Genomic DNA, 27,467 nt, shown 5'->3' on the forward strand with positions numbered 1-27,467 from the left:
TCCTCCACCACCTCATTTCTGTTTTATTTATCTCTTTATTTTTCCATTTCTATTTTACCCTTAGTAAAATTTTAGGGTAAATATTTTTTAACCTCTACCCACTCCAATCATATACATGTATGCACCGGCAACTCTTCTTCCTCTTTATCATTTGTTCCCTCATTATTTCATTGTGCTCTTCTTCCTCTTTTTCACATTCCACTTCTTCCTCTCATTCTTTAATTGTGATAGGACTTTCATTAGCTGGTGTTCTTAGTGAGAGATTGCAAGTGATGGTGGAAGCAATTGATCAACTGTGCCAAGATCGGTGTGTGGTGGTGGTGCTTGAAGGATTCGTCGTGAAAGTGCGTAATAAACCCTAAAAAAATAAACGTATAATCTTTAAATGGATGTGAGCATTCCTCAGCGGATGTCAACATCAGTTTAAGGGAAAACGAATGTCGATATTCATTTTGCCTTAAACGGATTTGACATCCGGATGCTCACATCCGTTTAAAGTTACATGTTTATTTTTCAGTTTATTTTTATTAGTTTATTTTTTTATATTAATTTTGGAGATATTTTAATAATGCAATTTATGTTTTGATGTATTATTTTTTAATATATTTTTGATGTATTTTAATAATGTATTTTTGAAGATCTTTATTGTTATTAGTTTATATTTATATTTTTTTGTATTTTGCAGTTATATATAATTAGTTTTTTGTTTTAATGTTTTTGTATAATATATATTTTTTATATATGGTTTTTGTATTCTTTAATAATTTTATAATTATATAAATTAGTTTTATTATATGAAATATATAATTTTATTATATTAATATTTTTGTAATTAAAACAAATCGATGTGGTGGAGTTGGAGGGGTGAGAATCTGAAAAGAGAAAAAAGGAAAGTTGGAAGGTGAGGCTGAGTGAAAAGTAAAAAAAATAGAAAGATAGGGTTTGAATTTAAAGTAAATAAATAGGGTTAAAAATATAAAATGTTATTTTGTAATTAAAAAATTTTCTGCATAAGATTGGGGAGGTGGAAGGAGAAGAGGCAACACACTTCACAATTCAAAACCAAACTTGATTTGACAAAAAAAGTAGTGCGGATACCAAAAATTAAAGTAACTTTTAAATTGAAGCCAATTTTGTCCAATTAAATATTGAATCATTTAATTGGATTCTATATCCTCCCCTCCGCAACACAAATACCCCATAGTTGAAGGACCAGTTAGCTAAACTAGCCACCGACTAACATTAGAATTTGGCTGTTTCTTCTTCCAATCCCACACATTTCTTTCTGCCAAATCTTTTTAAAATTTCAAAATTATTCTCTATAATTCAAAAAATTATACACCTCATTTTTTTTTGTCTTTCAACGAATTTTAAAATCCGCTAAAATCTTTTGAAACTTTTTTAACAAATTTTGAAATCTATTAAAAGATTTTTTCTTCAACAAATTTTAAAATTCATTGAAATTTTTTTCAAAATCTTCAACAAATTTCAAAATTTGTTGAAAAATAAAATTCATCTTTGAATTTTGAAATCTATTGAGAAAAACATAATTCCTAGATTATTTTTTAAATGTGAGAGGGTAAGAAAAAATATGTAGAGGTGCAAGAAGAAACAACCTTATAATTTAGGCAAAAAGACGGAAACTATATGTCAAGGCCATCACCAGTAAACTTAGTTTAGCTAATGGGTAGTTTCTTCCTACATCTCCATGCTTTCGATATAAAAAAAAGTCTAGTTTTTTAGATTATGAAATTCAGAAATTGAAAAAGAAAATTTAATGTATAAATTTGAAGATTATCTTTCCTAGTCTTGCAATCTGAATTTATTTTTAGGAAAAAAAATAATTATATAATTTAAAAGTTATTTTTAACTTTAAATTATATAATTTTAAAATATTTTTTTATGGTCAATATAAAAAATGTATGTTTGGATAATTCAAAAGACATAATATGTAAACGATTTGAAGAAAAATCTATTTTTTATTAGATAATTAAATGACATGAGTGTAATATTCATATTAAAGATGGATCTAAAGCTAGTGGTTGACAAATATGTACTGATAAAAAGTATGAAAAAATATGAAAATTTTGATTTTTACTAACAATAATGTAAAAGAATATTACAAAATTAAGGGAGGTCTTGATTAAATGTTTTAAGATGATATATTTAGGCTTCATCTCATATTTTATTGGTATTGAGATCATTTAGCATGGTGATAATGAAATTTTTATATCTTAAAAAATGTATTGAAGAAATTCAAGATGAAAAATTCAAAATCAATCTCAACATAGGTTGAAGAGAAGTTGAAACCAAAAAAACGACATTGATAGAAGAAGAATTAATTTGACATACTACAAGAGTTGATTAGAAATTTTAGATATTTGACTACTACTAGATTGAATATTGTCTTTGGAGTAGGATTACTAAGCAAATTCATGAAAAAACTATGTGTTATTTACAAATAACGAAGAGAATTATGAGATATATCAAAGATATTAATTCAATATAATACAAGAATTTGATTAAAAGTCTTTGATATTTGACTGCTACTAAACCTGACATTATCTTTAGAGTAGGATTACTGAACAAATTCATGAAAAAACAAAGTGTCATTTATAAAGAGCAAAAGAGAATTCTCATAAATATGTAGTGATCGAGTATTGTTCTACTAAAAAACAAGTTGTTTATATTTTTAAAAAGTCACTAAAAAGTGAATTATTTTATAAGATGAAGAAGATGCTTGATAGAAACTTGATTTAAAAGATACAATGTTGAAAATAAATCAAATATGTGTGGTCCACACTTCTTTAAAAATAGATTGCAAGTATATATTTTTTTTTGACAAAATAACTAGTGTATTTTGTTACCTACCAAAAACTATTGTATTTTGTTATTTTATTCATTTTTTTTGCTTTTGTAGATAAGAATTACAAATACAATGTATACTTGTGTGTTGAATAAATGAGAAAAACTTTGATTTCATTATATTCCAAGTTTCATATGTAAGTTCCACAGTATCTCAATATTATTAATTTGTTACCCAAGATTTTATGTTTTAAAAAGTTTGGTGACTTAGAAATAGTTCTAAATATTGGACTTGTTTTGAAATTTATTACTTTTATGCCGACCATTTTCTGTATTTTATGTTCCACGGTCTTTGTTTATATGCACCTGCTAATAGTGTGTGTGTTTTTCTGTTTTATATGTTCAGTAGTTTGTTTACAGTGTAAGTTGGAACTTAAATAAATCTGAATTTTTTAAACATGTAATTGTATCCATTCTATTTTATTATATTTTGAAGGTTAATATTTTTGTAATCAGAATGATAAAGACTGCTTAATACTTTTATAAAATCAATGCAACATGCCTCCCCTGCCTCTACTTTCCATTGAGAAAAAGAGGAACCTCAAATTTTCCAGACTAAATCCTTTCAACTGAAAAAGTAGAATATGATTTTTCTAGCATTGATGGAGATCCTTTACACACACGGAGAACGAGCACCTTAATTTTCGAAGTTGATGCTTTGATGTAGATGCTAACTCTTACTTCTATTTTACCGTCACTTTAAATGATAAAGCATTATATTTAATTAATAAAAATACATATAAAAAATTAAAATAAAAGAATAATTTTTTAAAATAATTTGTAAAGGAAGCGTGTTAACATCACATGATTTTTTCACTTAATGGGTTGAGTTGTATGCACGTGTCCATGTCTGAATTCCATTACGCGTCTGAATTCCATTATGCGATAAATGAGGAAGTTAATTTTGGTTTAACAGTAAATTTAACCAAAACTGTCTTCATGTTAAACAGGCGTTTTCTATTTAAAACATTCATGACGGATAGAACCTTGTTATGTCTCTGAAATCTAACAATGTCATATAAAAAAATATTTTAATATTAAAATTGTAATTTTATATAAAAGAATATTTTGATATTACACTTGCCTGTCTGCTTAATTTTATTCTGACTCTAATCATTAAACTACGTACTGACACTTAAAATATTTTTTATTAATATCTTTCCTCTTTTTACATAAGTTTTTAAATAAATACAAATAATGGTATTCAGATAAATAATCTGTTGTCATGTATTTTAATGATATTTTTTTATTTAAAAAAATAACATTAAACAATACTCAGAAGTATACAATAGTCTTACTTTTCATTTAAGTAAAACTATTATATATTTTTTCTTCTTCTTTTAACTTACAAAAAAATTCTAGAGTTTAAAATGCCAAGAAGAAAAATACTCATTGTGGGTACTCAAACACCTCAACCACATTAATCAAGGTGGGGTTTGTTCAAAGAACGTTCAAGTTATAATTTTGCATAATCTCAAAATTAATAATCCCAACAAAATAATCACTACAAATATTGTATTATTTTCAAGTAAATTAAAAACTGCATTGACTAAATTTAACTTTTAAAAAATAAATAATTTAATAAATACTCTGCATTCCCATTGGAAACAATTATTTTATTGACAAAATTAAATTTTCATGAATTTTTAAATCTACTAGAAAGGTAGCAGTTTCGTTACAGTGCACCTTAACTTCCAACAGCTAAACTTAAAAGCATATTGATTAAGTCATTTGTGAACTAAATAGAAACATATTTAATATATTTACAAACTTCATCAAAATCTCTTTGCAAGGGCAAAGTGTCCCAAAATCAACAATTTGTTCTTTCCAAGCCCAACGAAAAGGCTTATGCATGCCAAGAGAAATTGATACTCTTGTCCCACAATCAACAAAATATTTTGGAGTTATAGAGACTAAAGATCTTCCAATTCTGTTTCATTCCAAAAAAAAAGACATTTCTTCCCCTCACAAAAGAGTTGTGTACCATTGCTTGATTATATAAAATAAAATATTTATATTAATTTATAATTATATTTTTACAAATCCAAATTAATATAATAAACATATTATCATTTTTAAAATTCTCGTGCACAAGTCCACATTCTATATCCTGTAACTTTTATAAAATAAATTTTAAATTTCCAATTGGATTATAATTGGCAGTTATTGAAAATCACAAACACTAAAATATTTTTTAAAAGAATGTGAGTTATATTAGATTCTCATACATTCTAAAAGAGCAACGTGTGTTAATTCTACTACAGAAGGCATTATTAGAAAAGCAGAGATGATTAAAAGAATAAGGAATGGTTAAACTTGAAGTTGAGTGAAAGATAGAGTAAACTGGTTTGGCAGATCTAAAGCTAGTGCGGGCCAGATGTCACGGTGCGTGTGGGGCTTTGGCATTAGGAAGCAAAAATCCAGGCACATCGTGACAAGAGTAAAACCAAAAAAGCAACTCAACACGCATCAAGGGCAGATTCAGACACTGAAAGCTCAAACATAACCACGTTACAATACAACCAGGCTAAACCCATCCTCAGTGGTCTCCACCTAATCACACGCTAATATACCCATCTAACATGTGCTCTCTTCTGTTCTCTTCTGTTCTATCTCTGTTCTTTCCCTACCCTACCCTTCCCACACGACAAAATCCTTCTTCATTAATCCACTCATACATCCTCATTAAAATATCTCCTTCAACAACCACCACCATAAATCCCACCACAAAAGCATTTCAGATACTTTCTCAGATTCCTCCACCAATTAATTACCCCAAAATCAAGGAGACTACTATTCCTTATCACCACTATGCACTTATACATACTTTCTCCTCTTTTATATGCGCAAATCAATCATCACTCACTTCTATTTCATTAGTTGCCAATCCAAAGCATACCTTACTCTGTACAAAATCTAAATACCTTTTCTCATTAAAACAAAAACACAAACTTCTCCTCAATCAAATGTGATACATTGCAAAATTCAAATTTAAAATAGAAAGATCAAAATCCGAATTACACCAAGTTCATACTAATCATAGTAATAACAAAAGCTAAAATAAGTTAAACCAAAGATACTAATAATAATTATTATTATGAAAAAGAAAAAGGGTACCGGAAACAAGAAAGGAGTAGCTGTTTTTGTTTTCCAATTTGACGTAGAAACTCAGGTTTGGACGTGGTCGTCACTGTCGTTGGGCTTTCTGCAGAGGATCATGTGCATCGGAGAGAAAATCCCAGAGTCGCCCCCTCTTGTCAAATAATCAGCTGTCTTGAAAAGCATCTCGTGGACGTCGACGGTCCCCTTGGGTGCAATTCCCAAGGCAGCAAGAACGGTGACCACGATGTGGTTTCGCCAGTAGGCGATCCGGCCCATCTTGAGGCGGCTCCACCAGGGTTGAGCAGGGGGCTTAGCCAGATCCTGTTCCTTAACCACGACAAACCCTACCTTACGCGCGGTTTCGGCTATGTCAGTGTGGCTTCTGAGGCCAGGCAAGGCGTCACCCCTCTCAATGCCCTGGATGACCTCCACGTGTTCAGGGTCGTCGGCGTGGTACTTGTCTGTGGTGACCCACTCATACGATACGTAGAGCGCACCGGGTTTCAACACGCGGAAGATTTCAGCGTAGACCTGTTCGAGTTTGGGAGCGTGACACGTGGCCTCGATGGAATATGCGCCGTCGAAGGAGTTGTCGGGGAAGGGCATGTTGAGGAAATTGCCGCAGACGACCTCGCAGAGGGAGTCCAGATTGGCTTTCTTGTTGTGGAGGCGGGCGCGATTCACCTGGTAGTCGTTGATTGTGATTCCCACAACGTTAGCGCGGGAGTGGGCCGCGATGGCGCGCATTGGCCCGCCCACGCCGCAGCCCACGTCCAGGACTCTGTCTCCTGGGCCGGCCTGGATGAGATCCACTGCCATCTCCTCGTGGAGGCGCGTGGCTTCATGGTGGGACTTGCCGGGGATCGAGGGGGAGAAGTGGAAGGACTGGCCCCACCCCCACTCATAGATGTCGGTCACTAAATTGTAGAAGGTGTCCACGAAGTCCGGGACTTTCTCGGCCGTTTCGATCTCCTTTGGGCGGCGGAAGAACGACCAGTACTGCTTGTAGTTGTCCTGGACTTTCTCCGCGGAAATGGAGCCGCCAGACAGATCCGTGGCGCGCTTTCCCTTCTGCTCGGCTGGGCCCAGTACGCACACGAACCAGTAGAGGCCGCCGGCGAGGAGCGCTCCGGTGCAGAGGAGAGAGAAAGAATCCATTGTGGGTTTGCGGTTGTAGGAGTGAGAGAAGTGAAGAGAAGAGACTGAGGAATAAAGAAAGAGATTATTTGAGGTTTACTTTCTGGAGTGGGCCTGTGGGCTGGGTTAACCCGCTATTAATTGATCTACTGGACTTTTTCCAAATCTGTTTCTCTTTTCTTTCACTCCATGTGCTTCGCGCGTGAATCTTCCTTGGCTGCTTTCTCTTAAACAATCACCTCTTTATAAAAGTGAAACACAACAGAAACTATCATCTTCAATATTATTTTCTACTCTCCAAAACTACTGTTGTCATAATGTATATTTCTAAACATTTTTTAACTATACCCTTACCTATATGTTTCTAAACATTAAATTTACCAAATTATTATATTTGTGGAAGAATATATAACTGCGATAATTATTGTTTTTTAATGGATCGTGAACAGTTATAATTTCAAGAGTGAGAGATGTACTGCCTGTTATAATAATAAATAATTTAGTATTTTTATGGCAGTCAGTAGCTTAAATACGAAATCTATTTATTACCAATATTTAATTTTTCAACACATTGACTTTTCTTGTAAATAAAATAAAATAAAGGTTTAATGTCTCAGGTCCTTATTTTTGTTTGAGAATTTAAAATAAAATAGGTGTCTTTATTTTCTGGCGTCTTAATTGGGTTCTTATTTTTATTAATTTGATGCAAATAAATCATTTCCATCAATTACGTTAATGAATGTGTGACGTGGCCTTACACGTGTCAATACTGTCCTCAGGCCACGTCACACATTCATTAACGCCGTTTGATGAAATTGACGGAAAGGATTTATTTACATCAAATTAACAAAAATAAGGACCCAATTGAGACGCCAAAGAATAAAGGGACCTATTTCAAATTCTGAACAAAAATAGGAATCTATTGAGACATTAAACTTAAAATAAATAATATTAGAATGATTTCTAATGAAAAAGTTACAATTATTTGTTTTTTTTTCTTTTTGTCGCTTCGTTTTCCCTATGTAAACCTTGAAATCATCATTTCCAACACCCATTTCCTCTTTTCCACCTAACTCTATCTCTTTTGTTTGCCCTTTTAAGAAAAATCTCTAAACTTCTGTCTCATAACTATGATGACATTTGAGTTTAGATCACTTCTTACCACATAAAATGTGATGGCGACCATCACAATTTCCACTTTCTAAAACTTCCATTTATAAACCCTCTAACTTTCAATTCAATTTTCCAGAATTTATATAAATACAAGTTATTTCTCCACTTTCATTTGCTTTTTCGAACACGCATCTAAAAACAGAAAAAGTCACCCTTATAAACAAATAAAGCTAGAGCAATCAATTTTATCGTACAAAAAAAAAGAAAATTCGTTAAACCCAGCCTTTAATTTGAATTACAGTGTTCTCGTGTACTATTAATTATTCAGTCAATTTCTTGGTGGTCCTTGTTTCTGAAATTTCAGCTTCACTTATTACCATTAAATATAAAATATTTATTTAATAAGATGTGAGACGATAATTGGTTTATTTACTGTTAGCTTATGTATGCATAACATTATTTTTTTTGTAAAAATATATTATGATTGTCAGGGACAAAAATGAGTTCACCATACGCAAATGAAAATTCAGAATCAATTGTTATTAAGGTGAGTCTAAGATACTCGTTAACATTGGTCTATCTTTATTTATATAAGTCATTTTTGTTAAATTACTAATATGAGTTGTTTAAAAAATATTTTCTTTTTGTGATGCGGTGATTATAATTATTTATCTTGTATTTGGATACTCAAAATTAGGGAATTATAAATTGTATGATTATAAGTCGAAGAGCAATTTGTACTTTGTATTTAACTGGTTTTTAACAATGTATTAATCTAATCCTTTGAAATTATTCATGCTATTTCAGATATTTAAATTTGTCTGAAAATATTTAGAATGTCGAGACATTCTAAATAAATAACATGTAATTATATTTTAATATTGTAATTGAATTTTAAATAAAAATTCATTGAAATTAAAGGCCCTACAATATTTGAAATTGAACCATAAAAAGGAAAATGAAAGAAAAAAAAAAACTGTCAACAGCATAATTACTGCTGTAAAAAGTAATATATGTCATAAGTTATTATATGTTTTAATTAATTTCTGTCTGTGGAGGAGTAAATACCCTTAATCAGTGACTTCATATCCTAGAGATATTCCGAGTCTTCATAAAGGACTATGATTCATTAATAATAGCTGGTGTCATTTAAGTCCAACGGATGAAAAAGTCATAAGTAATTAAATAAGTATTAAGAATTAAAAAATAGGTTTAATATCAATTTTGTCTTCAGTTTCATTTAATTTAGTCCTTTATTTTAAATGTGTTTGAAATTGATTTTTATTTTTAAAATTTTGAGTCAAATTAATCTCTTCCGTTAAATATAACCAAACAGAGTTAATGGGGTGATAAACTGTCAGGAGTCAGTGGTTATGTGTCATAATTTACTTGTGTGCGTATTGACGTGTTATGAGTTCACGAAACCTAAAGTCAGATCAACATGAACAGCAAAAACGCTAAACCCAAATTCAAAACCGAAGACCTCACCTTCTCAAATCGCAAAACGGAAAAGAGGATCAGAAGCTCCAATTCATCTCTGTTTCACACCAATCAACATGACAAGGTTAGGATGATGAAGCCTCCTGAGGGTCTTGATCTCGGCATGAAATTGTTGAACACCTTGGAACTGTCCAACTGCGAGTCGTTTGACTGCCACCAGGATTCCTGATGTTATCTCTGCCTTGTACGTTGCCCCCAAAACCTCCAATCCCAATACAGTTGCCAACACTGAAATTTCCCGTGGCTTGGACAACACTTTCAAATGTCAATGTGACCCCAATATCAGTAAACACTGTAACTTCTTTTCTTATAGAGCCAACAACCCTGGACCTTGGCTTCCACTTCCGTGTGTAGAAGAATAGAACAATCAGGGCTATAAGTACTGAAACAATGGCTGGAGCAGAAGTTATAGACGTTATTTTGATAGAACTGAAGTCACTCTCATTCTTCTTGCCACGAATTATAAGAGTTGTTATCAATCGACCCTGGTTGATTCCTTGATGGCACAGTCAGAGACACTCCACGGCAGGAACTTACGTATGGATTCCCAAAATTTGAAAGTCCTAACCTCCAAATTCCCAATTTAAAAAACCCTAAATTCAATCCTAATTCGAAATCCCCATTTCAAACATTGGCTCAAAACAAAACAAGACAAAAATCTGCAAGGAAGAGACAACAACCCACATTCCCAAATCAGAAACAAGGTTAGGAACCCTCTGCAAGACGAACCAGAAAAGGAGAAACGGAAGGAAGCTCCCTCCTTGCATCGCGAATCAAAATGGAGAGAAGAAACCTACATCGCGCCTCCACTGTGCCTTCATTGCGCCTTCGCTGGCTACACCCTCACCGCGTCGCGCTGTCGCCTTCCCAAACAACCAGGATCGCAACTTTTCTCTCAACGTCACACCGCGAGTCACCCGACCAGGATTCCGCAATACTAAGCCACAAACCAAAAACCCTCTTCTCCAAGGTTGGATGATCCGCGAAAATACACAAAGACATGAGGAACGAAACTGATTGGGGTTTGCTTGCTCGAGATAAATGGCAGAGAGAAGAAATTGGGAAAAGAACCTTTGAATATGGTTTGTTGAGAGAACCAACAATAAGGAAAACAAACTGGTGCTTCCCCTCTTTGCAAGGCCAAACTAGAACTACTAGGAAAGGGGAAGAAGAAAGTTGCTTCCCTAGCCAACCTCTCACACGAGACAAAGAGAAAGAGAACGAAGCATCCTATTGCGTCAACCCAACAGTGACACATAAACACTATCTTTTGCCACATCATCAATCTATTAACGCCGTTTGTTTTTATTTAACGGAAAGGACTAATTTGACTCAAAATTTTAAAAATGGAGATCAATTTCAAACAAATTTAAAACGAGAGACCAAATTGACATTTGTCAACGAAGCTAGAGACAAAATTGACTATTAAACCTAAAAAATACTACTACATTCTCACCATTTCCTTAAAAATAGGTTAATTTCATCACCAACATAAGACTTCCTTAAAAATAGATTAATTCGATTAGAAACATAGGACGTAGGAGGTTTGTAATGAATTGTCTTAATGAGATTTTAATTCCGGAAGAACTGGTCATCAAAAAACTAACCAGCTAAAATATATCTCTTCTTGTAATAACTTCGGACTCTTGTATCTTCACAACGTTGAAATAATCAACAACCATTTCCTTAGTTAGATCTGTCAGACAACTTCGCAACATAGAAAACTCATATTTTGTCCTCACACGAGTTTTATTTCTCTACACAATTTTCTTAATTTATTATTGATTGTTTTGTGAAGTATTATTATATGAAACCTGAAATATGAAAAGTATAAAGTTAATTTAGGTTACACTTTTATATAATGGCAGATGGGTGGGTTGGAAGCGAATGATTATTCTACTCTCATCTCATATTTAGTGAATATAAAAATTTTGTTTTATCTTTATTTTCATCTTATTGTTATAAATATTAATCAAATATTTTTTATTAAAATAAAAATCACAATAAAAAAAATATTATATTATCAATGTTAAATAAATAAAATGATGCATATTGTATTTTTTCTAATGTTAAATATTAATAAAAAAAATTATATTTATATCAATATTAAATAACAATTAAATAAATATCAAATAACTATAAATAAAAACAAAAATATGATATATGTATTTTATAAATAAATTAAAAATTAGAAAAGCTAATATAAGTCTATTAAATTACTTAATAAATTAAATGTGTTCTTTAATCTAAAGCAAAGACTGATACAAAATCAATAATGAATATATATATATATATATATATATATATATATATATATATATATATATATATATATATATATATATATATATGGGGTTTGCTAACGCGCGTACGCCTGTTTTTCAGTTGGTACATTTTAGCAATGTGTACCGGATTTTAGTAGACAAAAATATCCTTATATATTATGGATTCCAAGTTTTAAGATTAAGGGTATTTTAATAATTTTCATTTTCAAAACTTAAAAAAAAAAAAGAAACCCCCCAAACCCTTACTCACCTCTCTCATTCCTCTCAATCCTTTCTCTTTCATCTCTCTCACTCCAACCTTTTCTCTGTCATCCCTACTGTAGTCCCAATTGAAAAAAATCAGAAACACATGCCTTTAAAAAATTTTCCTTTGTAAAGAGTTGAGTCCTTTGTAAAAAAATTTCTCTGACATATTACGCGCGTTAGCAAACCCCATATATATATATATATATATATATATATATATATATATATATATATATATATATATATATATATATATATATATATATATATATATATAACAATTTATATATAAGTTAATCTTAGTTTATAAAGAAACTTCTTTTTTTCTTTCCGACAGATATTCTGGAAATTTTCTTGCTAAATTGTACCCAAATTTAATCTTTTGTCACAATAGTAGGTTATGTATGATATACTGTCTTAGACACAACTAAGAACCCGGTTTATATCCCTGTGATTAATTTGTTGTCAACGTGTAATAGGAAAATTGGTATATCAGGATTTATTTTTTGTTTTGTATTGATGCATAATAAAGGACAACAGAGAAATTAAATAACGACAATATTGGATTGTGCACCACTTATTATTAAAGCAAAATTTACAGTTGATAATGTTCTTAAGATTGTGATAACTAAAATATAACCATTTTTTTTTTACTTATAACTGTAACCATCCAGATCACATAATATTATAACCTATTCATGTTTATTAGGGGACAATTAATGCTGGTAAACAGAAAATAACTTACTTATAGAATTTATTTATTTTATTATGACAGTAAATTAAGTTTTTTTATATTTTTAATGTGCGTGGCTAATTTATTTTATTAATACTGTGCTATATGTTTTCTTAAAAAAAGTGAACGTGTCTAGATTGTTTTTTCTTAATTGATTATTATATTTTATTAATTGATTATATTATTTTATTAATTTTAATATTTTTTAGGAACTGATTAGTCTTAAACCGAAATGAATTTTTTTATGACAAAATATTACATAAACTATTAAATAATTGAAATTATATCTTTTTTTTATGATTATATTTGTATTATACAAAATTAAAGGGTCTATACTCCATCAATTCGGTCAAATGTATAAAAGGTCATTCTAGAAATTTCAACACAAGTTAGATCAAACGAATTCGTACCAACTTGATGACTGTTCGATATCTTGTATATCAAACATTTTACAATTTGATTAACAAGGTAAAAACATACTTAGATAATATTAGATCGTGATTGAGTCAATCTTAGTCAAAAGTCAATTTTGAAACCTATAAACAGAAAAGATAAAAAGGTAAGTGATTGTATTTATTAGACATTTAAGACTTATACGTGATAACAATAACTTTAAATTAGTTTGAGCGTCTCCTTTTGGCAGGTGTCCACCTACTCAAAATTGAACTTACACTAGAAAAAACAAATAAGATATTGAAAGAGAAAAAAATAAATTAAACTAAGTGAAGAGGTTTAAAAATGTCAAGATATAGTTTTTGACTTTACTTACCAAAACAATCTTAATGTTTTACCATAATTTTTTAGAAAAAAATCAATCTAAATAACAAAAGTAAGTAAATAAGAATTATTTGAGATAGAGATAGAGTAACAAACTTGAAAAAAAAAAATTACGTAATGAGATTCAGAATCCTATGGTTTGAGCATATGCTTTTTAAAGTTACATTATTTATCTTTTAGAAAATCTTTTATATCTCTGAAATTTGAAATACATGGGATTATGAGAAAAAATATATTTAAATAATAATTACTCATCAATCTTTAGTTGTTTTTAATATTTACAATTTTAACTCTATTGTTATTATTAATAATGTACTTACTTTAAATCAGTATTTAATCGGTTTAACAATTAATATTATAATAAATAAATGTATTATAAAAATCATACTTTAATCTATATTTATAAATTTATTTATGTCGATCTAATTACATTCTAATTCATTTAAAACATATTTAGTGTAGTTATTAGATAATTAAATGAATCTGATCGTCGATTAATTTTTTTTCAAATCAATTTGAAAGTAATTGATCGATCACCAATTAATATATATATATATATATAAAATAAATAAATAAATGCTAGGATATAAAAGTTTTCTATTAGTCAATTTTAACTTTATAATAAAATGTACTAAATTTTAAACTTTGAATTACATATAATTTATTTTATCTTAATAATCAATTTATCTACAAAGTTGTCAAAATCTTTTTTTAGGCTATAAAAATCAGATATTTTATTCCAATTAATTATACAAATATAACACAATGATCATGCGAGGTAAAATTTCATTAGTCTATCTTATCACAATATTATGTTCGTGGTCTTAAAAGCTTAATATATACATTTTCATTAATGACAAATGTGGTGGCTAATCATAATCAACACAACTAAAAAGACTAAATAATAAAAAAAAAATCGATTGTCAATTAAATTATGTAGGCAAGATATAAACATACTTCTCATAAATAATATGACCAGGCATAAAATTATTAGTTTGAATTTTTTTCATGCACGTTATTAAATATTATTTTTTACAAGTTACATTAAAGCAAAAAAAGTATGCTATCAGCTTTCAAACTCTCAATTTTAATTAAACACATACAATATAACACCACGATTCTTAATTAAAACTTGACCAAAGACTAATCTTTTCTAGTATTTGTCGAATTAGATGCATTAATCATATACTTCATCCATGAATTTCACAAGATATTATTTTAGTCCATTTGGACGATGCGTTGCTTGCTTCTTCAAAAAAGGGTATTCATAAACTTGCACGCTTCAAAGCGTAAGTTAATCTGGTAATTTATACAATCTTTGACGCCACGCATTCCACTAAACAGATAGAATTTAACGAAATACTCGAATAAATAATTAGCGGCACTTCAGTTACGTGACTAAAAACCAATACCGTCACTGTTAATTTATGTTTGTGGCCAAAAAGCAAGCATTTGCATCTTTTTTACCCATCACTGTGCAACTCACTTGAACTCATGCACAGTTGGAAATACAAGTAAAAAAGAAATTGCAAAAAAGTACATCACATTGGTCATCTGATTAGCTTTGAGGTCATACTCATACTAATATATATATATATATATATATGGTGCTTCTAAGGGAACCTTGAATATGCATGTAGTGTGGCTAAAAGTAGAGAGGTAGTTTTCTCTGTAAGAGAGTTGAAACCTTACCTAGAATTCTAGCAAGTTAGTTCTACAGTCATATCAAAGGGAAACAAAGAGTGTGTGTGGAAAGGGGAATCATGGAGAAATTATATGGTCTGAGTCATCTCTTCATGACAGTGTTTCTTCACAACTTCGCCATATTCATGGTGGTGCCAGCCATTACTGATGTAACTATGGCTGCTCTTTGTCCTGGACAAGATGAATGCTCACTTGCCATCTACCTCACTGGTTTTCAACAAGCGGTCAGTTTATACATTTGTTAAAAATTTTCTTCGCCCATTCTGCATTCAATCTTATGTTTAAGTTCCTTAATCTGTGATTAGTTACTCGAATTTGAGTCGAGTCAGTTCTTAATTACACAGTTTAAGTTTTTTGTTTTTCATCTAAACTAATCTTGCTCGGTAATAAGTTTTCATTAGTGAGCAACACGAAACATGGCTAAAACGTACAAGAATTGCTGCAAAACCAGATGAAACTCACTTTCTTTCATAACGAATTTAGCAAAAGTGTATATATTTTCATAGGCATATTTCTATATATATGTATTAAAGTTTCATCCTTTTGGTGGGAAAATATTCTATGAATTAACTCTCATACGCGTTAGTCCAGACATTCATCCCTCTCATGAGGTATTATATCTTATGGATTTAAATAAATTAACCTCGTATTAAATAATAAAAAGAATTTGGGTTAATTATGTCCTTTCATTTCCGATTAAATTATGATAAATTAGACATATAATCGTGATAAATTATTGCAAACGAGATTATTATTTTTTTAATTCATTCTTCTCGATTCGATATCGGAAAAAAGTGGATGAAAAGCTTGATATATATTTAGTTTTTCTTTTTTGATATATATATATATATATACCAGGGTAAAGATGAACATATTAAGTGCGTTAAATGGCGTGTTTTATAACATACTTTTCTGTTTCTTATATTTTTTTTTTCTTTGCATATAATAATGTAAAAATTTAATGCATTATGACTTTTTTTTCCTAACGTGAAAACATTACCTTTTCGTAATAAAACTAAGATTTAGCAATTATTTCTTTACAAAATTCGTGTTTAAGCCCGTTACTACTAACTAACATAGGTGGGTGAAAAATTAAATAAAATTGAATTTGTAATTTAAAATGATTAAAATCGCAAGGAAATTTTCTGATTATTGAGACAAAGAAGATTTTAAAAGATTATTGTCCACATCGAATTTAATTTGTTGATGAATCAATGATACTTCATTTATTGGTGTACCCATAAATGACTAGTAGTGTACTCGAAATTCAAAAGCAATTAATTAGTGGTAAAGTTAAATTGTCAGGAGGATAACGTCTATTTGGGTAAGTCTGTCCCCACCTGAGAAAGAAATTTCCTTGTGATTTCGTTAGCCTCGTAGGTTTCCTTCTTTCTAACATGTTACGAAAATTTAACAATCACTAGGTTGGTTCTCTTTTCTAAGCAGTTAATGTTTGATGCATTTCCATGCTTTTTCCTCTGCTTGTCGTGGTTTTCCTTACGTTTCTTTTGTCTCGTCGAACGTGAATAGTTTTTTTTTTTTAATTTCAAAAATTCTATTTTTAATCTTTTAACATATCTTAACTTAACGTCTACCTCCAATTTCTTTATGAGATTTATTTTTTAATTTTAATAAAAATATTTTTATTTTCTTCTCTTTCTTATTAAATACACTTTAATAAATATTCTTTTATTTTCTCTCTTTCTTACTAAAATCACTCTATATTTTAATAATTATCAAAATATGATTTATATTATAATAATAGTCATATTAAAAAATAAAAATAAAATAATTAAAATAAAATAATAATAATGATATAAAATTTGATTTGATATGTTAAAATATATTAAAATATTAAAATAAATTAAACAATTATTAAATTTTAAATAGAATTTTTTTAAATATGCTAACGGTTTTGTTTTTATTTAAAATTTAATAAATATTTCAATTAAATGAAAATTATAATATTATTTATTATACTTTTATATTTTAATAATTATTAAAATATAATTTATATTTTTATAATAATTTTATTAAAAAAATAAAAATAAAAATAAAAATATTTAAAATAAAAATAATGAAAATAAAAGTAATATTTAAAATCACATTTAATATATTTAAATATATTAAATTATATTAAAATATTAAATCAAACTAAATAATTATTAAAATTAAATAAAAAAAATTTAAGAAGATTTTTAATCGGATATCATATCCGTAAAATACATTATCGGATTTCTATATTCGATTGACAATTTTTTTTTAATTTTAATAATTATTTAATTTAATTTAATATTTTAATATAATATAATGTATTTAAATATTTTTAATATGATTTTAAACACTATTTTCATTTTCATTATTATTACTTTTATTTTAGTTATTTTTATTTTTACTTTTTTAATAAAATTATTATAAAATATAAATCATATTTTAATAATTATTAAATTATAAAAATATAATAAATAATAATATTATTTTTAATTAAATTAAATATTTATTAAATTTTAAATAAAAAACAAAATGTTAGCATATTTAAAATTTTTGTTTCTATTTAAAATTTTATAATTGTTTAATTTATTTTAATATTTTAATATATTTTAACATATCAAATCAAATTTTATATTATTATTATTTCATTCTTCTATTTTATACTTTTATTATTATTTTTATTTTAATTCAATTATTTTTTAATATAACTATTATTATAATATAAATTATATTTTGATAATTATTAAATTATATTAAATAATATTTAAATTTTAAATTAAATTATTATTAAGGTGGTGATTTTAGTAAAAAAAGAAGAAAATAAAAAAATATTTATTAAAATGTTTTTAATAAGAAAGAGAAGAAAATAAAAATATTTTTATTAAAGTTAAAAAATAAATCTTTTGAAAAAGTTGGAGGTACAGATTGAGATGTTAAAAAGATTAAAAATAAAATTTTTACACGAAATGTTAGAGGTGGAGGATGAGATGTTAGAGGTGTAGGATGAAACACTATGTCTTTTTTGTCCATCTTAGAACATTTGTTACTTTATAAGGCCCACTTTAACCCGTTTTTACTGGGCCTAATAAAAAAATCAGTCCAGTCCACATTACAAAATGAAATATAGTGTCTATTATTAATCATAATAAGAACATTTTTCAATTAATTAAATCTTTGATCATACATATTTCATTGATCGAGTCTTGGAACTTTTTGTTGTCCCCCATGAAATGATTTTTTTGTGTGGCTTCAATAAATTACAAATTAATCATAGATTTTTTAAAATGACTTAGAAAGAGTAATTTATAGATAACAAGTCGTTGGTGTGAGATAATGAGTTTTACTTTTTTAAGGAATCTACCTAATTCAAACATGAAAAAAATTTAGAGAGAAGATTCACTAATGATGCAACCACCAAATAAATACAACACCAATAATATGGCTATCATTTCCTTTTTACAACGTTTTAATTATATGAATAAAAACTTATTTTTATTATAAATAATTTAAGTATCAATCTAAGTTCATATAAGATACAAAATAACAAAATTAAATATCATATAAAAAAACACATAAATTTATTATTTTAAGATTTTAAATTAAAAATATTATATATATATATATATATATATATATATATATATATATATATATATATATATATATATATATATATAATTTTCTTAAACGAAACCGCTGAATAAAAAAATCCATCTGCTTTGTATGGTTATGGTAAAAACAATGTTATTTTGTGCAGATGATTGGAGTGGGCACGCTCGTGATGATGCCATTGTTAGGTAATATGTCCGATAAGTATGGGAGGAAGGCCATGCTCACAGTTCCTATGATCCTCACGATCATTCCCACAGGTAACTTTTGTGTTCGATGGCTCTTCAAAGAAATCAAATTTTAAGTATAATTTTAATATAAAACTTAATTTTTTTTGAGTAATGTAATATTACATGATTAAGCGATAAGGGAAGCTTTTTTTTTTTTACATAATATACAGAGAGATAAAAAGTCATGCATATAATTAATTAAAATGAAATCATTTTACTTTTGAAGTTGCATAAACATACATGGCAATAATCAAATAATAAAGTTTAAAATATACCTGATTCTTTTCAGATATAATCTTAAATTCAAATTTTGTGTTAGGTGTTAATAAATAGTAAATGATCTTTGTTTTGACAGGCATATTAGCTTACAACAGGACCAAAAAATTCTTCTATGTGTACTATGTGTTCAAAATACTCATTTCAATGGTTTGCGAAGGAAGCGTCCCTTGCCTCGCTCTAGCTTATGTGGTAAGTCTTCAATATTTTCTTTAACTGTAAGTAAGTTATTATTCAGTTAATCATCTCGTGAAAGACTTATTAATGACATAAGTTGTCTTAGCAATCGGTTCTCATAAATATAATATGATATATATATATTGAAAGTCTTTATAACGAAGTAATTAAACATATACGTTCCGTTATAATAATTAACATTAATGAGGTATTTATGGTTAATTCAAGAACATGTATCAAATATGATATTCATACTTAACAACAAGAATCTTTAAAAAATATAATGTACTTATAATGTGATATTCAAGACCTGTCAAGATCGAGCAATGTACTTATAATGTAATTTTTAAATGGACGATGTCATTTTTCATCTTATAAGTAGCAGTAGAGGCGTAGCTTGATATGAAAGAAAATGAGTTTTCTGACCCTGTATAGCGACAAGACACGACGATTTTTCTCTTTGATCAAGTTCTTTATCCTCAGTGAATGTTAATTTTCTCCAACGTCATATAATGTTCGGTCTTTGGAAGATTATCGTGAGTTTGTTGTCAAGCTTAAACATTCGGTTGAGGAATTCTTTCTTCTTTATGTGTTCTTTTTTTCTTATCCAAAAACTCTGTTGATGTTATTTATGAACACAGTTTTATGTCTTTCCTTTTGTCTACATATATACATATGAGACATTCACCGATTTTATTACATCTCTATCTTTTTCAGGCAGATAACATTCCAGAAAGTGGAAGAAGCACTGCATTCGGCATTATTTCAGGGATAGGATCTGCCGCGTTCGTGTGTGCCACTTTATCAGCTCGATTCTTATCCACTGCCCAAACTTTTCAGGTATTTTGTGTTGATATTTTCTGGTAAGAAGTTTCACCAATTTAAGAATAATCTCACCTTACAAATTGATTTTATAAGATTATGTCAGAATTAACACATTTTCTCCTGAATAAGGTTTCTACTCTTATTGCTGTGATTGGAGCAGTGTACATGAAATTTTTTCTTCAAGATTCAGTCATTGATGACAAACACCTTTACACCCCAATCATTTCACAACAAAACCCCACAGTTTCTAAGGTCGATGCAAAATTGGAAAGTAACAAGCATCTTCTTAAAGCATTGCGTTCATTCAAGGACCTAACCTCCTTCCTCGGTAGCAGGTGCAACAATTTTCCTTCTTCTCCTCCCATCAAAGAAACATGTTTTTTTTTTGTGTCATAGTTTTACACGTTTGGTTTGATTTTTCAGCTTCACTATTACACAAGCAGCAATTGTTGCATTCTTTAGTAACCTTGCTGATGTTGGCCTTCATGGATCAATGCTGGTATATATTTTCTTTTCCACCTTTCATATACCTTTTTCTTTAATCTCTATCCTGTCCAAGTTCCATTTTTTATAACATGCACACACGTTATTGATTTGTTTTTATTCGTAAGTTTAGGTGTTGGGAAAGTTTGTGCAGTTTTATATCAGTGTTAGAGCATACATTGATCCTTACACACATTCTTCATTGGTTGAATCTTGTTCCTTAACTTCAAGCAAAATCATGCAGTGTTCAAGATCGTTGTATTTATATATCTTTACTTGATATCTCTCTCCGCTTATTGGAGGCATATTCTGCTACAGGCTTTTGATATGTTTAATTACCAATTTACTGATGTTTAATTTCTTTCTTTTTTAACCCTTATAGAATGGAGTAACCAATGCAATTTGAAACTTACAACTGCATTATCTTTGACGAGTTGATATTAAAATTATTTTTTATGTATATAACTAGAGCTAGTTAAATAACACTTTTTTTCTTCTGCGTGCAGTATTTCTTAAAGGCTCAATTTCATTTTGATAAGAATCAATTTGCTGACTTGATGGTTATTTCTGGAATTTCAGGGACTGTGTCACAGGTATTTTTACATGGTTATATTTTAATTATCAGTTGATATGCCTCTTCTTCTTTCATAAATCTTCAATTTCTATGTTTATAGATTAAGAATCTAAGTATTAAACATTGATTGTAATAGCTTCTTGTTATGCCGATTTTGGCTCCTATTCTGGGCGAGGCAAGGCTACTTTCAATAGGATTATTCTTTCATTGTGTACACGTAAGTATTTTTTTAATACAACCTTAAAACATTTTCTCTTTTTACGAAGTTCTAAACTTTTAAAATGGGATGCAGATGTTCCTTTACAGCATAGCATGGTCCTCCTTGGTATGTCTTTTTTCAATATTTTCTAATTACAAGTTTGTTTCTGTCAATTACTTTTCCATATATAGCATCATTACGAGGTTAAAATTGAGATAGAGTGGTTGATTATTCACACTAGTATATGCCATAATGCCTCTATTATCCTTTTGTTGTCCATGTTTCTTCTTTTTTTCCTTTTATGTTGTATAATTTATATTGTGAGTGTTGACAGGTTCCTTACGCTTCTGCCATGTTCTCAATTTTATTTGTTTTCTCACAACCTTGTGTGAGTGTACTTCCTCATTTTATGTTTCTATATTCTTTAAAAGCATAGTTTTTTTTTTCATTCTCATCATTCAAAGTAGTTTATTCAAAACAAAACGTTTTACATTTGCAGATACGAAGTATTGTGTCTAAACAAGTTGGTCCCCATGAGCAGGTATGGAGTTAATAATACTGATTAACGTTAAACAAGCTGGTTAAGATTTACTTTCTTATAAATAAATAAATCCTAATTTCAATTGTAGAAGTTAGTGTTTTGTATGTGAGGTCATGACTGTTTGTACTCTGTATAATTTTCGTGCCTTTGTTTATTGATATTACATAGAGAACATAATGCAGGGTTGTTGTTTTAATTAATAAAAGATTAACATCAGTATAATTTACTCATTTTTTACTGAAGTAAAGAAACAAGTTTTGCATGATAGAAAGCTTTTAGTTTAGTTTTTTTTTTTAAACATTTGGTAGATAACTTAAAATTTGTTTAATTTTCCTCTTCATTTCTCTTCCTTTTAGGGAAAGGCTCAAGGTTGCATCTCTGGCATATGTTCAGTTGCACATATAGTTTCTCCCTTAGTTTTCTCTCCATTAACAGGTGAGAGCATGCGAATATGATTAGATTTAGATAATCACCCAATTTATTAACAAGTGCCTTTTTCAATTGTCAGCTCTCTTCCTTTCTGAAAAGGCACCTTTCGATTTTCCCGGATTTAGTATAATGTGCATTGGGTTTGCTTCGGTAAGAACTTAACTTAATGTTCTAATTTTCTTTCCGACATTGAAGTCTTGATTTCGTTGGTTATACTGCCTCCAATTTTCTTTTAATTGTTTAAATATAAGTTAGATGAGATAACATCGTTAATATAATAACATCGTATACACATGGTTTGATTTAAGCATGAGATTTTGTGTCTCGTATATTGAAGAAGGAAGGTAAATTGTCATTAAAGTTATGTGAGATTATTAGACATGCGAGAAAAACCTTTCAATTAAGAATTAAGAAAATTTTCAATAAGTATCGTTTAAGAATAGAGATTAAGAATAATTTACTTAATTTTAATATTTTAAAATATTTTTTAAAGATAAAACTAAAAAATCTTTTCGCAAAAAGACACCCAGAGGGAGTTTAGGAGCATCTACACGTGATCTTTCCTTAAAAAGGGCGTCTAGGGACGTTTGAGGGCGTTCAACGCTGCATGAGTTTTTAAAATTAACCTATTTTAACTTTGTTAACCCTCTACACAAGTTTAAATGGTTCCTACAACCTCTTAAACACTGAGAAATATCTAAGAACAAACCTCTAACTTGAAATGATCACTCCAAACCTTAAACTACCCATTCTAGACTACCTAAACCCAATTCTACCATTCCATACATCAAAAGAGCAAACTAAAGGCCTAGACAAGTTCTAAGTAACTCAATTACAGACCCCAGACTTCCAAAACCTGTCTCAACTCCCTCCTTCATAATTTCACTACCAAAATCACCAATTTGCATTAAAAACCACTCACACACCAACCATGGACCACTCTCTTTAATTCCAAACCAATTTCCACCCAAAACATACTCCTCACAACGTTAAAATACTCCCATAATAGACCTGGAATATTAAATTCATCAAACCAACCTTTTTCTCACCAACTTGACAATTAAAACCCCCTTTTTAACTACTAAAACCATAACTTTGACCATTCCTCACTTCAGAAACATTTCAATCAACTACCAACATCAATACAATTTCATGACATGCATTTAATGACAATATTAATAACCAAACTTCATCATATCAGATTGCAACCATACCATACCAAAGCATATACATTTCATTGAACTAATATCTCATAAACATTTCAAATTATTACTCTATCAAGTTAATACACATACAACTCCCAAACTTACAAAACAATATCAATTTATACATAGACATTTAACTTTTGCCTCAGAAAAACTACCACAACTCTAAGAACATCCAACCATTACTTCCACTGCAAGGAACTCTAAAAAAACTTACAAATCACCAATTGATGATCGGAATCAAACCTTAAAACCTCAAATTGACCAAAAATCAAAGAAAAATCATTTTTGGATACATGCAAAACAGATTCCTTTGCATGATCATAGACCAAAAATAGAGAGGAAAAATGATGTTCTAAATAAAAAAATTAATCCGGTAGAAGTAAAGGTTATTATGCAGTGATCTCTTAGGTATATCCTGACCATCAAAGATATAACTCAGGAGTTAGAACTCTTAGAGAGAAGGTAGATAACTCTAAAAAAACAGTTTGTAGAAAATGATATACATTTTAAAATAATGAAACTAGTTTATAATAAAACTATTTATAAATAACTCATTTAATATTAAGATAACCGAGTCTCACTATTTTTAAACTGCTATCACTTTTAAAATATCATTTTTTTGGGTTTTACATTGTTTAAGAATGAAAATTAAGAATAATTTACCTTATTTTAATATTTTAAAATATTTTTCAAAAACAAAACTAAAAAGGTTATCAATTTTAAAACAAATAATATCTTAAATGTAGATATTTATTCTAATGAAGGGATTAAGGTCAAAAAATGATAATCTAATTATGATATTAAGTCAAAGTAGGTGATTCATTCACATAACATAAATTCAGAATAGGCATAATTGTTTTGTGGTATTGGAATTTGTAATCTTCATACCAAAGACCAAAATAAGAACTTAGATATTACTGTTAATATTAATGGGTGAAATGAATTATAAACCTCAAAGTTTTATAATTATATATTGCATCTAATACAATTTCTTAAGATATGTTTAGAGAAACGTCTCCATGAGAACTTTTACAAGAAACAAAATATCTTAATTATACAAAAGCCAATTTCTAGAAACTCTATAATATAGTTTTTCTAGATTTTTTATTTTTAATTTGTAAGTAAGTCCATTTTAATTTATAATTTAATCAAACTAATATTTTATATGTTTCTACTATAAAAGTTCCTAAGAAGAAGCTTTCTAAATATATCCTTGATTCATTTATGTTCATTTATGTTCAATTCTCTTATTTAGATTTTTATACTAGACAACTAAATGTGAGTTTTAATTGCAAATGTAAAAAGTTGTTCTATGCATTATTATATTTGAAGTATATTCAGGCCTGATTTTACTTTATTCTCATTGAATTTTTATATTTATGTATTTACATGCTGTGTGGTTGAATTTTGTTTTACAGATGGTATCTTTTGTTCAAAGTATGATGCTTCGAGTGGTTCCTCCCATTTTGAATTAGGCAAATAGAAATCAGAAGGAGCTTTTTTTTTTTTTTAACTATAGCCAACATTTGTGGTCTACAAGAGTTTTGTCTTTAGTGACGCTTTTGGGAAACAATATGTTATATAAGTTGTTTCCAAAAATGGACATTTGATAGTTTGCACTATTTCGATACTGTGCCAACTATATAGTTTCATATGAATCATATTTTGTTGGGTTAACTATTCTTTTTATTTTGCTTAATTTGAAATAGAAGTTTCAATCAGGTTTTTTAATTTTTTATACGATCAAGTTTTTCAATTTTAGAATATGTCAATATATCAATAACTTATTTAAAATTCAATTAAGTTTTTTTATATTTTAAAATACGATAATTTTATATTTCGAAGTTAACGTTGCCATATAGTAAATTATTATTGTAAGTCAGTTTATAAATTATATTATACAGATTAAAATGATTAATATTTATTAATTAATAATTTTTATATTATATAGATGAAAAATGTATCGTACCTAGTGGAGACCGAACGGTTAACATTTAGCACCGTTCGGTCAATCCACTCAAGTCAAAGATTGGGCCGCAATTGGGTCAGCGCTTGAGCTATTGTTGGGCCAACAGTTCAGTAGATGATAAAATAATCAAAGAATATCTAATTAAAGATATTGATAAGCATGTTATAAACAACTAACCGGATTTTTAGATAATCTGTTTATATCTTATTATGTTTATATTTCATTGGGCTTGTATTAGCTCAGGATCCATGAGCTAAATTATAGATACGAAGTCAGGGCCGAAAGCCAGGGATGTTTCACTCACACTCCATTCAGGGTCTACTCACACTCAACTCATTCTCAAACATTCAACAGTGATAACAATTCACTAAATACTCAACCAAGAGTCGAGGTTCTTCAAATCACACGCCTAACTTGAGCGTCGGAGTATCTTTTGCAGCTACCTCCCCCCTGGAGCACGAAGGCAACCGATCGGTCAAGACTGAAGTCAACCGAACGACTCCGACAGAAGAAAGGCAAGCAGCTCAGGTGATTCCAGCCTTCGGAAGGAAGGAAGACACGTCAGCAAAGGTTCGTCTCTCGGTCCCGCAAAATCCTACCAAAACATTTTGGCGCCCACCGTGGGGCCGGGGGGCATCCTACTGAAACCGCAATGAACCAGACAAGGATGCAACCTCAACATCAACGTCAACAAGCTTCAACGGCTTTATAGATAATTATTTCGATATAAATTCATTTTATTATATGATTTAATTTAAATATCTTAATTCAATATTATAATATTGTTCAAAGATTTAATGACGCACTTACCACCTAGCCAAATTTGGCATCAAGTGTTCAACCGTGCAACAGCTCGGTCATTCGGCCTCACTAGTATTCAGCCGTTCGGCTTCACAGCGCAGGTGTCAAGACCATACAGACCACTCGTCCAAGATGAGGGCAAGAACCGAGAGGTAAATCCCTCTCATCCATTAGGAAATTCTCCAGCAATTCCTAGGTCGAAGACCGAGAAGTAAGCCATCACTGGTGTCAACAAAACCCAGGGAACGCCCTCCAAAAGCCCGTGGTCCTAAACTGAGCGGTGTTGCACGTCTCCAAGGACTGACACTCTCGTCCTCTAGGAAGTTCCAAATCGAACTCCTATGCTGAAAAACCGAGCGGTGTTGCACGTCCCCAGGGACTGACACTCTCGTCCTATATGAAGTTCCAAAACGAACTCCTACGTCAAAAATCCGAATGGTAAAGTCCGTTCCCTAGGAAGAATTCATAGGTCAAAGTCAAAGACCGAGAGGTAAATCCCTCTCGTTGAAGACAAAGACCGAGAGGTGAATCCCTCTCGGCCGAGAGGTAAATTCCTCTCGTTGAAGACAAAGACCGAACGGTAAATCCCTCTCGTTAACTAAAAGAGTTGATGCCGAAGAACGAGAGGTAAATGCCTCTCATTGAAGACAAAGACCGAGAGGTAAATCCCTCTCGGCTGAGAGGTAAACCCCT

At 29.6% G+C, this 27,467-nt stretch overlaps 2 protein-coding genes across 2 annotated transcripts; one reads left to right on the forward strand and one right to left on the reverse strand.

The window, feature by feature from the left end:
* Positions 1-5,771: 5,771 nt before the first annotated feature.
* Positions 5,772-7,199, reverse strand: LOC124838816 (24-methylenesterol C-methyltransferase 2). The gene has a single exon (XM_047314504.2). The coding sequence runs from the start codon at positions 7,123-7,125 to the stop codon at positions 6,034-6,036; it is 1,092 nt and encodes a 363-aa protein (XP_047170460.2). The 5' UTR covers positions 7,126-7,199; the 3' UTR covers positions 5,772-6,033.
* An 8,190-nt stretch (positions 7,200-15,389) lies between these two features.
* On the forward strand, positions 15,390-25,688 carry LOC124838809 (Major facilitator superfamily protein). The gene is made up of 14 exons (XM_047314498.2): positions 15,390-15,686; positions 19,211-19,322; positions 19,648-19,760; positions 20,463-20,585; positions 20,700-20,905; positions 20,994-21,069; positions 21,560-21,646; positions 21,764-21,844; positions 21,920-21,952; positions 22,161-22,214; positions 22,326-22,367; positions 22,724-22,802; positions 22,876-22,946; positions 25,423-25,688. The coding sequence occupies exons 1-14, from the start codon at positions 15,522-15,524 to the stop codon at positions 25,477-25,479; spliced, it is 1,299 nt and encodes a 432-aa protein (XP_047170454.1). The 5' UTR covers positions 15,390-15,521; the 3' UTR covers positions 25,480-25,688.
* The last annotated feature ends 1,779 nt before the right edge of the window (positions 25,689-27,467 follow it).

The sequence above is a fragment of the Vigna umbellata genome, chromosome 2 (assembly GCF_029865625.1).
Source record: "Vigna umbellata cultivar VRB3 chromosome 2, Vumbellata_1.0, whole genome shotgun sequence".
NCBI classification, from domain to species: Eukaryota; Viridiplantae; Streptophyta; class Magnoliopsida; order Fabales; family Fabaceae; genus Vigna; species Vigna umbellata.

Coding starts and splice junctions, on each gene's coding strand:
- LOC124838809 (XM_047314498.2), top strand. CDS start 15,522: ATGGAGAAATTATATGGTCTGAGTCATCTCTTCATGACAGTGTTTCTT. Junction 20,586..20,699: donor CCACTGCCCAAACTTTTCAG/GTATTTTGTGTT, acceptor CTCCTGAATAAG/GTTTCTACTCTTATTGCTGT. Junction 22,947..25,422: donor TGTGCATTGGGTTTGCTTCG/GTAAGAACTTAA, acceptor TTTGTTTTACAG/ATGGTATCTTTTGTTCAAAG.
- LOC124838816 (XM_047314504.2), bottom strand. CDS start 7,125: ATGGATTCTTTCTCTCTCCTCTGCACCGGAGCGCTCCTCGCCGGCGGC.